At 46.1% G+C, this 12330-nt stretch overlaps 1 protein-coding gene across 1 annotated transcript in view; it reads right to left on the bottom strand.

Annotated features, from left to right (window-relative positions):
* Nucleotides 1–12330, bottom strand: part of malrd1 (MAM and LDL receptor class A domain containing 1) — a 449626-nt gene that overhangs the window by 71192 nt on the left and 366104 nt on the right. The window contains 2 exon segments of the mRNA XM_068053300.1: nt 2073–2274; nt 10936–11093. Coding sequence (XP_067909401.1) covers nt 2073–2274; nt 10936–11093 — 360 coding nt within the window.

The raw sequence follows: 12330 nt of genomic DNA, 5'->3' as shown, positions 1-12330 counted from the left end.
TACAGTGAAACCTGCACCCGGGTCCTGTTAGGAGGAGCCTCCAGCAGAGGGCTGGTGAACTGTAAGGGACCCCCGCCGAGAACAAAAAGGGACAGGCAAGCACAAAGCTGGCAAAAGGTTATACAGGGAAGGGGAAATATGACCAAGAGGACAGGTTAAAGGAAATCCTGGAGGAATTCCAGATGAAATCCCCTACTGTCTGGTCAGCCAACCCCAAAAAAGTTGAAACGTTAGACCCCACATCCTCCTACGTAAATGCAGACACAAGAAGCACCCCACCAGAGTTGCTAACAGCATTTACAGGAACCTGCAGAGATAAAGAAAGACCTCTCGAGGGCAGAGAAACCATGAAGTTGATGCCTCACCTAGTTGAAGTGCCACAGGGGAGTGCAGTAGAGTCTGCACAAATAGCTGCAGGTAGGAGCGTCCTCTGGGACAAAGGGGAGATTCGCAACGAATCCTCCCCCACAGACAGAACCAAAGAAAACCACCCATCCCCTGAAGTCAAAAGCCCTTGCATGACTCAGCAAAGCACTGAAAGACAGTTCAGGATAGATATGCCCACTACTGACTTTTTTTTTATTTAGAGATACAGCACTGAAACAGGCCCTTCGGCCCACCGAGTCTGTGCCGACCATCAACCACCCATTTATACTAATCCTACACTAATCCCATATTCCTACCACATCCCCACCTGTCCCTATATTCCCCTACCACCTACCTATACTAGGGGCAATTTATAATGGCCAATTTACCTATCAACCTGCAAGTCTTTTGGTGGTGGGAGGAAACAGGAGTACCCGGCGAAAACCCACACAGACACAGGGAGAACTTGCAAACTCCACACAGGCAGTACCCAGAATTGAACCCGGGTCGCTGGAGCTGTGAGGCTGCGGTGCTAACCACTGCGCCACTGTGCCGCCCTGACTCTCCTGAGAGAGAGAAAAAAATTCCAGCTTAGGGCTAATTAAATCAAACCCCACCCCCACCCCACTTTTCAGACCTCAGCAGGAACAAAGACCCTAGACAGCCATGGAAATGGGCAAACGGAAGTGAAACTTCCCCAAAAAAGAACCACATGTTTATTGGGATGCCAAAAAAGGGGCAATTTTAATAAGTTTTAGGATTTGTGAATGAATGAGAGAAATGCATTTCTTTTCTGTATAGTTTTCTCTTGACCCTTTCAATGAAATGTGCTTTTCTCAAATCACATTTCATTCCACTGGGTGGGGAGGTGTCATTGTTAGGCCCCTAACTGCGAAGAATGAGGCACATCAATTTTGTCATGAACATTGATTTTTAACTGTTGTTGGAGCGAGGATAAAACTTGTTAAACAGATCAGCCGTGGCTGGAAAAAAAGCATTTGCATACTAACAGACATCGAAGGTGAGGATGTGCATTCCAGGGCCTGCTAAGGAGGATACAATCCACAAGGGCCAGCACTGGTTAGACCAGCTGGTCACATGACTACCTGGCTGTTCCAGGGTTTTCTTTTGAACTGCCCACAGAGAGTTTGAACTCAGGGTGTCTGTTTGCTCCTGGACTGTCTGGTCCCATCTCTTTCTCACAAGCCTCTGAATCCATTGAAGACACATGAACCCCAAGAGAGAAAAGTCTCCTACTGCGAACAAGGTTTAAGAAGAATACTGGGCCCCAACGAAAATCAAGATCTACCTGCAATCAAGGACTCTACAGTGAGCTCGAAGAACCATAACAAAAACTCTTCAGATATTGCCTCAAACATTTCCACTTTATTTTTCTTCTGCTGTTTTCTGTCTATATTTGCATGAATGTATCGCATATGCATGCTAGCATGGGGCGCATCGTGTATCCATAGGCGTTAACCAATTAGCGTTTAAGTTTAATAAATTTTAACTTTTCTTCTTTAAACCTAAGAAAGCCTGTTTGTACTGGTTTCTTTGCCTCATAAATGGAAAGCGGTGAACAAGGATTCACCAAGGGGAGCTAAAAACATGGTGTGTTTAAAATTAAACCCTGTTACAGTAAGGCCTGGTGAAGGCTGAGAAGGACCTCTCGACACCTTTCTCATCTGGTCATAAGAGTACAGTACCTCCAGCAACACATTCCAGTGTAAAAGAGATGTCATCAATTGCGATATCTGTGAGGTCATCTCCACCCACTTCAGCTTCAAACACAACTTCAAATGGATTGTTGTTGGAAACAATCACATTGGCATAAATCCACTTGTCCTCCCTGTTCCCAGCGACTGACCACATCAACAAGGGCATTCCATGCTCTCCGATACTGTATACCTGGAAGAGAGAAATATTTCCCAAACATTACCAAGCTGAGAAAGAGCAATTTGGATCTTCTGAAGGGATTTTATGGAGGCGATGGGGATCTTGGTCACCAGCTGAAAAGCAGGCGAGAGCCCAGCGTTGCCTTCTCTGGGGAAGGCCTGCTGCTTTATGTGCCAATCAGGCACTGAAGTGGACAGCGGCAGGCCTTCCCCGGGATGAAGGACCCCGGCAATAGATTCCCACCTGCTGAGAGCTGCTGGCCAATCAGAGACCATCAGCTCTTTTACTGAGCAGTGTCACTGCGGAGGCAGTGGCTGCTGCTGGTAATGCACCCACCGGTGGCAGAGGATTGTCGAGGGACCCAGGTCACATATGAGTCCTGGTGGAAGGAGTTTCACGGGATGGGAGTCATGAGGGAGGGGGTTGTGTGGGGGTTAGCAGAAAGGGCAGGGGCTCTTAGCAGGCCCCTCCCTTCCTGATGGCGGGTCCCTCGATCAGGCACCAAGTGCCTTTGAACGAGGGCCTCCCCCCATCCCCCCACACCGCCCCCGCCCCCCCCAACCCTCCAACCGAGCTGGCAAGCACAAGGTTTGCTTGGCAGGCTCCACTTGTGGCCACAGACCCACCTGCCGCTGGGCTAATACTGGTAGAATAGAATACAATATAATATAATTGCTATGTATTGCTTTATTTCTTATTTTAGGGGAAGCCAACATTTCAAGTAGATAATGTTTACTTTTAAACACTGGCCCCAACATTGCAAGAATCCATTCCTGATAGCTTGTGTCAAGTGAGGCTCTTAGATTAGAGAACTGGGCATGGAGTTCAGTTCATCCAACTCATGGCACCCCAATATTTCAGCCATTAAAATCAATAGAAAGTAGAAATGATTTACTTTGTCACAAAAGTGGCCTGTGAATTATAACAAATGGGTTCTAATATGCAGAAGAATAGGCTTCCAAATTTGTGCAAGTTTTGAAATAAAATATATTAATATTAAGAAATTAAGACAGAGGGTAGTTTTCTGAGAGTCCTCCAGTGCAGCCAGCACATAATGGAAAATTGCAGTTGATGCCTGTGCTTTTTTTGCTACACGTGGGTAGTAGGTAGGGATTTTGAAATATATCCTAGGGTATATATCCCAAATGCCGAGAAGGCCCCACCGCATTTTAGCGGCAGCGGCGAGGCCTCAGTGCGGCCCCCCGCCGCTTGGCGGTGGAGCCTTCGTCTGAATATGCAAATGATATTACAATGAAATAATAATGATTTACCTTGTAGCGATGGCTGTCCCAAGCTGATATTCTGGCTGCTGGCGGGAACTCTAGCACTTTAGGAACTCTGTTCGGAGTTCCAAGGCGTGACACTGGCAGGGAGGGGGTAGGAGTGAAATTTTCAGGGTGGGAAGGACGGGGGAGCAGGGAAAACTGTTCCCTTAGGCTGAGAGGATGGTGGCAAGCGGTTGAAGGGCACAGATTATAAAGTTTGGGGGTGAAAGGCCGGTACCGGCGAAAATGGTTTTTCAGGGGGGTGATAGGGAAATAAATATCTTCCTTGATCATTGGGGAGAGGGGTGGTGGAAGACGGGCTTTGATGTTTAACTGACTGTTTTTATTTTTAAATTAAAAGTGCTAAATGGGATAGATTTTGAACAGATCTAGCAATGCAAAACTGGGCATCCATGAGGCGCAGTGGGCCATCAGCAGCAGCAGAATTGTACTCAACCATAATTTGTAACCTCATGGCCTGGCATATCCCCCACTCTACCATTACTACCAAGTCGAGGAATCCACCCTGGTTCAATGACGAGTGCAGGAGGGCATGCCAGGAGCAGAACTAGGCATACCTCAAAATGAGGTGTCAACCTGGTGAAGCTACAACCCAGGACTACTTGCGTGCCAAACTGCGTAAGCAGCATGCAATAGACAAAGCGAAGAGATCCCTTAACCAATGGATCAGATCTAAGCTCTGCAGTCCTGCCATATACAGGCGTGAATGGTGGTGGACAATTAAACAACTAACTGGAGGAGGTGGCTCCACAAATATCCCCATCCTCAATTATGGGGAAGCCCAGCACATCAGTGCAAAAGATAAGACTGAAGCATGTGCAACAATCTTCAGCCAGAAGTGCCGAGTTGATGATCCTTCTCAGCCTCCTCCGGAAGTCTCCAGCAACATAGGTGCCAGTCTTCAGCCAATTCGATTCACTCCACATGATATCAACAAACAACTGAAGGCACTGGATACTGCAAAAGCTATGGGCCCTGACAAAATTCCAGCATTAGTACTGAAGACCTGTGCTCCAGAACCTGCCGCGCCCCTAGCCAAGCTGTCCCAGTACAGCTACAACACTGGCATCTACCCGCCAATGTGGAAAATTGCCCAGGTATGTCCTGTACCCAAAAGCAGGACAAGTCCAACCCAGCCAATTAATATCCCATCAATCTACTCTCAATCATCAGTAAAGTGATGGAAGGTGTCATCGACAGTGCTATCAAGCAGCACATGCTTAGCAATAACCTGCTCAGTGATGCTCAGTTTGGGTTCAGCCAGGGCCACTCAGCTCCTGACCTCATTATAGCCTTGGTTCAAACATGGACAAAAGAGCTGAACTCAAGAGGTGAGGTGAGAGTGACTGCCCTTGACATCAAGGCAGCATTTGAACTAGTATGACATCAAGGAGCCCAAGCAAAACTGGAGTCAATGGGAATCAAGGAGTAAACACTCCACTGGTTGGAGTCATACCTAGCGCAAAGGAAGATGGTTGTGGTTATTGGAGGTCAATCATCTGAGCTCCAGAACATCACTGCAGGAGTTCCTCAGGGTAGTGTCCTCGGTCCAACCATCTTCAACTGCTTCATCAATGACCTTCCTTCAATCATTAGGTCAGAAGTAGGGACGTTTTGCTGATGATTGCACAATGGTCAGCACCATTCGTGACTCCTCAGATACTGAAGCAGTCCATGTAGAAATGCAGCAAGACTTGGACAATAGCCAGGCTTGGGCTAATAAGTGGCAAGTAACATTTGCGCCACACAAGTGCCAGGCAACGACCATCTCCAACAAGAGTGAATCTACCCATCTCCCCTTGCCATTCAATGGCATTACAATCGTTGAATTCCCCCACTATTAACATCCTGGGTGTTACCATTGACCAGAAACTGAACTGGACCAGCCACATAAATACTGTGGCTACAAGAGCAGGTCAGAGGCTAGGAATTCTGCGGCGAGTAACTCACCTCCTGACTCCTCAAAGTCTGTCCACCGTCTACAAGGCACAAGTCAGGAATGTGATGAAATACTCTCCACTTGCCTGGATGGGTGCAGCTCCAACAACACTCAAGAAGCTCGACACCATCCAGGACAAAGCAGCCTGCTTGATTGGCACCCTATCTACAAACACTCAATCCTTCCATCACCAACACACATTGGTAGCAGTGTGCACCATCTACAAGATTCACTGCAGCAATGCACCAAAGCTCCTTAGCACCTTCCAAACCCGCGACCTCTACCACCTAGAACGACAAGGGCAGCAGTTGCATGGAAACACCACCACCTGCAATTTCCCCTCCAAGCCACACACCATCCTGACTTGGAACTATATCACTGTTCCTTCACTGTCACTGGGTCAAAATCCCAGAACTCCCTCCCTAACAGCATTGTGGGTGTACCTACCCCACATGGACTGCAGCAGTTCAAGAAGGCAACTCACCGCCACCTTCTCAAGAGCAATTAGGGATGGGAAATAAATGCTGGCCTAGCCAACGACACCCACATCCCATGAACAAATTTTAAAAAGCTCGCCACCGAGACCAGCGAGACAATAAAATGCAGCCCTTTGTGTTTCAGATTCGTCCACGATTACAGATATCTCCTAGACATTCAGTATTCCTCAAACCGCTGTTCTCACTGCATCCTAAGAGTCATTCTTGATGCCATGTGCTCACTCTCAACTTTTATCTTCAGTAGTACTGACTCACTCTCACTCAAAGCTGTCCTGGTCTGCAGTTTTGTTTCATCTGAAGCTTTAACACACAAGTGTTTTGTCTTTAAATTCGTTCATAGGATGTGAGCATTGATGGCAAGGCCAGCATTTGCTGTGCATTCCTAATTGCCCTTGACAACTGAGTGGCTTGCTGGGCCATTTCAGAGGGAACAGTCAGCTGCATTGCTGTGGGTCTGGAGTCAGATGTAGGCCAGACCAGGTAAAGATGGCAGATTTCCTTCCCTAAAGGGTATTCGTAAACGAGATGGGTTTTTACGGCAATCAATGATACCATAACAGAGACTAGCTTTCAACTCCAGATTTTTTTTCTATTAATTAATTAAATTTATTAATTAACTATATTTAAATTGCACCTGCAGCTGTGATGGGATTTGCTTTTCCCCAGGGTATGAGCTTGGGCCTCTAGATTACTAGTTAAGTGTCATTACCACAATGCCGCCGTCTCATCGTCTTCCTTTCAGGTGTGAAGCGTCACAAGCTTTAGCAACTCAGGGGTTACAATGCCCCTCTGGATATTTCTTCCCCTACACTTCTCTCTGACTCCATCCATTCTTCTAATCTTACCCTTGCCATATATTCATAATACCCCCGACCTTCCCCTCTCTGACCTGTTCTGATGAAAGGTCATCGACCTGAAATGTTAACTCTGTTTCTCTCTCCACAGGTGCTGCCTGACCTGCTGAGTATTTCCAGCATTTTCTGTTTTAGGTCAATTGAAGGACTTGGCTGCATTGCTGAAAGAAGTTTAATAATCTCATCAGAATTATCAAAATAAGAATGTTACCTTCACCTCAATTTCTCCCTCACACCTACAGTACCTCCAGCCTCACAACTCACGGCACTCCCCTCTCGCACTTCTCTTCACTATCCTACAATGACTGTAGTACACTTCATTCCACCACCTTCTCCTCCTACTCACACATGCTGTACCCTGTACTCTTGCTTTCCATCGTCTCTTGCACACAGCAGGCTGAATTTTGTGCGGCCACAAGGAGCAGGAGTGGAGGCGTGGGGGCCAAAAAATTGGAACGGACGCACTTGCCCAGAAACCCGACCTCATGACATCAGTCCTGGAAGTAAAGCTCAGAAGTGGCATCGTCGCCCCCAACGCAACGGGACAGCCATTTAAATTGCTGAACAGCCAGTTATCATAGGGCATGGTTTTATGGGGTTTATAAAATTTTGTCGACAGTGAACTGGGACCATGTGCCTTCTGATTCCCGGCATTTTAAAGGTGGCATTACCGAGGCGAGGCCTCAGTGACACTGCAGGAAGGCAGCCATGGGGAGCAGTGGATAAGGAAAGAGGAGGGGAGCAGAGGTCATTGTTGGCCCACAATGCTGGGCTCTCTACCTAATTGTGCTATATATCTGGTGGAAGGGTCCGGTGGACATAGCATCAGGCTCTCTGCCTGGTCGGGCTATCTTTCGGGTGCTGGGCAATCTGTAAGGGTGGGCACTGAGGGGCATTGGTGAATCTTCTGAGAGAGTATAGTATAATGTACGTAAGCTGTTGCTGGGTAGATTATGTATCTAGATCTTAAACACAATCACAGGATGTGATGTCACGAGTCTGAACCTCACGTTGCTCAGTGTTAATGTAGATGCCTTTGAGATAAGACTCCTGTAAATAAACTCCTGTTATTTTGACCCAAAGTCTACTATCCTCATTTAATATTAACAGCACACTGATGAGTATAGTACAGGGAGTAGGAAAGTAAAAGATGCCAAGGCAAGTTCCTCTCTGCAAGGACATCTCTCTGGAGGGTTATGGATCAACTGGCCTGGGATTCATACACCCTGACTTTGTAGACCCCCATGCTGCAGAAAGGCGGCTCAGAGGGAGAGAGGACCATGATGTACCTGCGCCCGCGCATGCAGTACCAATAGGAGAGCAGCAGCAGCTAGCCACGCCAAGAAGCGCCTTCCCGCGTCAGAGTTTACCGGATTCGCCACAACTACCTCCAAATGTCCGAGCGGCAGCATCAGTGAAGACTGTGGCTCTTCATGGAGGCCGTCACTGACTTATGCGCCATGTTGCGGGATGATTTGCGACCCATGGGCTTTGGTGGACATCCAATGCCTGTGGCCCTAAAGATCACTGTGGCACTCAACTTCTACAGTGTCTGGCTCTTTCCAGAGATCCACTGGGGACATGTGTGGGGTTTCCCAGGCAGTAGCCCATTGCTGCATCAAGGAGGTGACCAATACCCTGTTCAAGAGGGCCGGTGACTATGTGCGATACCGGACCGACCCTGACAGGTGGAGAGGGCGAATGGATTTGGCGCCATCGCTGGATTCCCCCAGGTGCGAGGTGTAATAGACTGCAAGTATGTGGTCACCAAGCCTCCCTTGGAGCAGCTATCCGCCTTCATCAATAGGAAGGGCTTCCATTCAATTAACATTCAACTTGTCTGCAACTACTGAAAACGTTTCCTGCAGGTGTGCTCCCACTTCCCAGGAAGTAGCCATGATGCCTACATACTTCGACAGTCCCAGATGCCACAGCTTTTCAAGCCCCTCATTCGCCTTCAAGGATGGAACTCGGGGACAAGGGCTACCCATTGAAGAAATGGCTACTGACGCCTGTGAGAAAGCCTAGCACTGCAGCAGAGGGGAGGTACAACACCTGCCACGGCTCCACCCGAGCGACCATTGAGCAGGCCACTGGGCTGTTGAAGCTGAGGGTCTCGAGTATCATGTTGGTCTGCTGTGCTCTGCACAATCTAGCACTGCAGAGGGGAGAGGACTTAATTGAATACTACTCGTCAATCGACGAGGAGTATATGGAGATGATAATGGGCAGCCACCACTGCATAATGACTCCCTTGCAGCAGAGACCAGGGCCATTGAGAGTCGTGCAAGGGAGGCAAAAGACAATCTCATACATACCTGGTTCCTGCCACCATGATGGCTTCTCAAAGTGGATTCAATAAAGATTCATCACACTATGATCCACCTGTTGTCTCCTTTCTATCTCAATTCTGTTCCTAGCACCCAGCTGCACCACACCCTCTGGCACATCGGAAATGCTAACCAAATGTGATGTGTGCCTACACTGGCAGCCTATTGAGGGTGCAAAACTGATGGCAGCATCTCACAGCTTAGGTATGAAAGAAGAAGCATACATAGCTCCCAGAAAAAATCAGATTTGAGAACCTTCCCCTGAGCTCAGAGAATTCCCAGCACTTGCTTTGCAGCACATGCTGTAATTGTGGACTTGCAGTGTTTGGGCCCTGTGTGTTTATTTTATGCCTGTAGTTATTTTACCTGCTCTGCCCAGCTTTGGACATGGCAATGGATGCATAGCGTTAGGATACAAATACATTTCCTGAGGACAGCATTCTACCATATTCTCTGAATTTGTCATACTTCTTTCAACTGCTTCCAATTCATAACTCATGTGTTGCTTTCAGGATCTTGACCAGAGATCCTTTGGAATGATGAATGTATACAATCTGTGATAATACCAGCATTAACCATTTTGTTTGATTTTTATTATTGTGATGCTGTCTGAGCTACCCCAATGGAACTATTCACCAATAGGCATCCCCAGTTGATGACAGTTGAGTGGCTGTGTGCTAAGCATAAGATTCATAATGGTGACTTGCAGGAAAGTGTAAAAACTGAGCTGACAACATTAATTTCTCCTACAATGTAGGAGAATGTATTTTATTAACATCAATCACTTGCTAAGTTCCATTCCCTCCCTCTCTAGAATTGTATTCCCAAAAAGGAGACAATCATAGGTAAGTGTCACGAAATAGTGTTACTTTATCCAAGCAAGACAAGGAAGACAAAACTATAACCTGTCACTTTAGATTTAATATCAATTAATGTCAAAAAATTGGGAGCTTTGTCCTGTGGATTCTCACTCATTGGGAGCTGGTTGGCACTGTTCCAGCTAACGGTGATTACAAGTAACAGAGATTGGAGGGTTCTAGTTAACAGAGTGTCAAGACTTATTTGCTTATCTGGGATAACTGGTAATCAGATCACTGTGTTGAAAGAAAAATGTACTAATTCATTGCACCAGCCGACTGGGGTTTAAGGATTTTTTTATTTATTTCATGGGATGTGGGGGTCGCTGGAAGGTTAGCATTGTTGCCCATTCCTAATTGCCCTTGAGAAGGTGGTGGTCAGCTGCCTTCTTGAACTGTTGCAGTCCATCTGGTGCGGGTACACCAACCATGCTGTTAGGAACACAGGAACAGGAGTAGGCCATTCAGCCCATCGAGCCTGCCCCACCATTCAATATGATCATGGCTGATCATCCACTTCAATGCTTTTTTCCCCACACTGTCCTCATAACCCCTTATGTCATTGGTTAGGGAGGGAGTTCCAGGATTTTCATCCAGCGACAGTGAAGGAACGGTGATATATTTCCAAGTCAGGATTGTGTGGCTTGGAGGGGAACTTCTAGGTGGTGGTGTTCTTGTCCTTGCCCTTGTCCTTCTAGGTGGAAGAGGTCATGGGTTTGGAAAGTGCTGTTGAAGGAGACTTGGTGAATTGTTGCAGTGCATCTTGTAGATGGTACACACTGCTGCCACTATGTGTCAGTGGTGCAGGGAGTGAATGTTTAAGGTGGTGGATGGGCACGGATTATTAATACTTATCTGATGTAGTTTTAGGATCAGTCAACAACTGTACTTCTGTAAATGTTTCCCTTACCTTTAGAGTTCCCATTTCTTTTGAACAACAAATATAGTACCAGAAACGTAAGCGACAGACTCCAACACTTGCTGGGAATGTATGGGTAGTGGCTATTTTTGCAATGTCACCTTCACGCTGAGCTGCAGAATTAATGTACATAAACATTCCTCCAACCCCTTCAAAAGAAACAAATAGCATTATGTATTTATTGAATTTCTTAGCATCAGTACAGCTGGCAGGTTAACAATTGGAAGATCGCAAGCAGTGCAAATCTATGTAGTTATGTTTACTTGCATTCAGATATTACATAATAAGTTGCCTTCACGTTCATATCAACAGTAAAAAGACATCACTCACATCAACCTCATAAAAACATTAATCTGTGCCTAGCATTGTGAGCTAGGGAACTCACTGAAAAGAATAATTATCCACTTCACCAGGAAAGGTAGAATTTGACACTGAATTCCCACATTAATGAAAATCGTACAGATTAATGAATTTTCCCTGTCTTGTGGAACATAGTGCGGTCGTGTTTAGAATGTTGACGGAAAGTAAGCCACTGTGTTTTCTTTACAACACTTCATTTGTGCGCTATGAAACAAAATAATTTTTTGTGCCTAAATATTTTCACCTGAATATTTTCTTTTTTCTCCAGTTGCCCAAGTACAGTGTTTTGTTCATTTTATAGCTTGGGGTCATTAGGTTTTTTTTTATTCTTTCATAGAACCTGGGCATTGCTGGCAAGGCCAGAATTTGTTGCCCTGGACAACTGAGTGCCTTGCTAGGCCATTTCAGAGGGCAGTTAAGAGTCAACTACATTGCTGTGGGTCTGGAGTCACATATAGGCCAGACCAGGTAAGGACAGCAGATTTCCTTTCCTAAAAGCACAATAGGTGATAGTTTCATGGCACCTTGATAGAGACTAGCTTTCAATTCCAGATTTTTTAAAATTAATTATTTGAACTTATTAATTAATTGAATTTTTAAATTCCACCAGCTGCCATGGTGGGATTTTAACCCCCGTTTCCAGGACATTGGTTTGAGGCTCTGGATTACTAGTTCAGTGGCATTACCACTGCGCCACCATCTCCCCACAGTTGGCCACCTTTAACCTGTACCTTTAACCTGTACCCCACAGCAAATTTGTTACTTTCTGTCTCTTTTGAGCTTCATTTGAAGCTTGATGATTGTGGTATTTTGACTATAGCTATAACTTAGTGAAGTTCCTTCTCCTTTTCTTACTCACCAACAAGGAGTGGCAAGGAAATGCTGTTAAAATGCAGGGTTATCTTAGTTACCATCCAGTGAGTTAAAAGATCTTACTAAAATAGAACTGTTTAATGGAACTATTGGTCCTGAAGAAGTTTATTTTCTCTTCTTTGGGGAAGTGTCTCAACTTGGCAACTGCTTGCA

This window comes from Heterodontus francisci, chromosome 2 (genome assembly GCF_036365525.1).
Source record: "Heterodontus francisci isolate sHetFra1 chromosome 2, sHetFra1.hap1, whole genome shotgun sequence".
NCBI lineage: Eukaryota > Metazoa > Chordata > Chondrichthyes > Heterodontiformes > Heterodontidae > Heterodontus > Heterodontus francisci.
The sequence above is the reverse complement of the archived record's forward strand: the minus strand, read 5'-3'. Positions and strand labels throughout refer to the sequence as shown.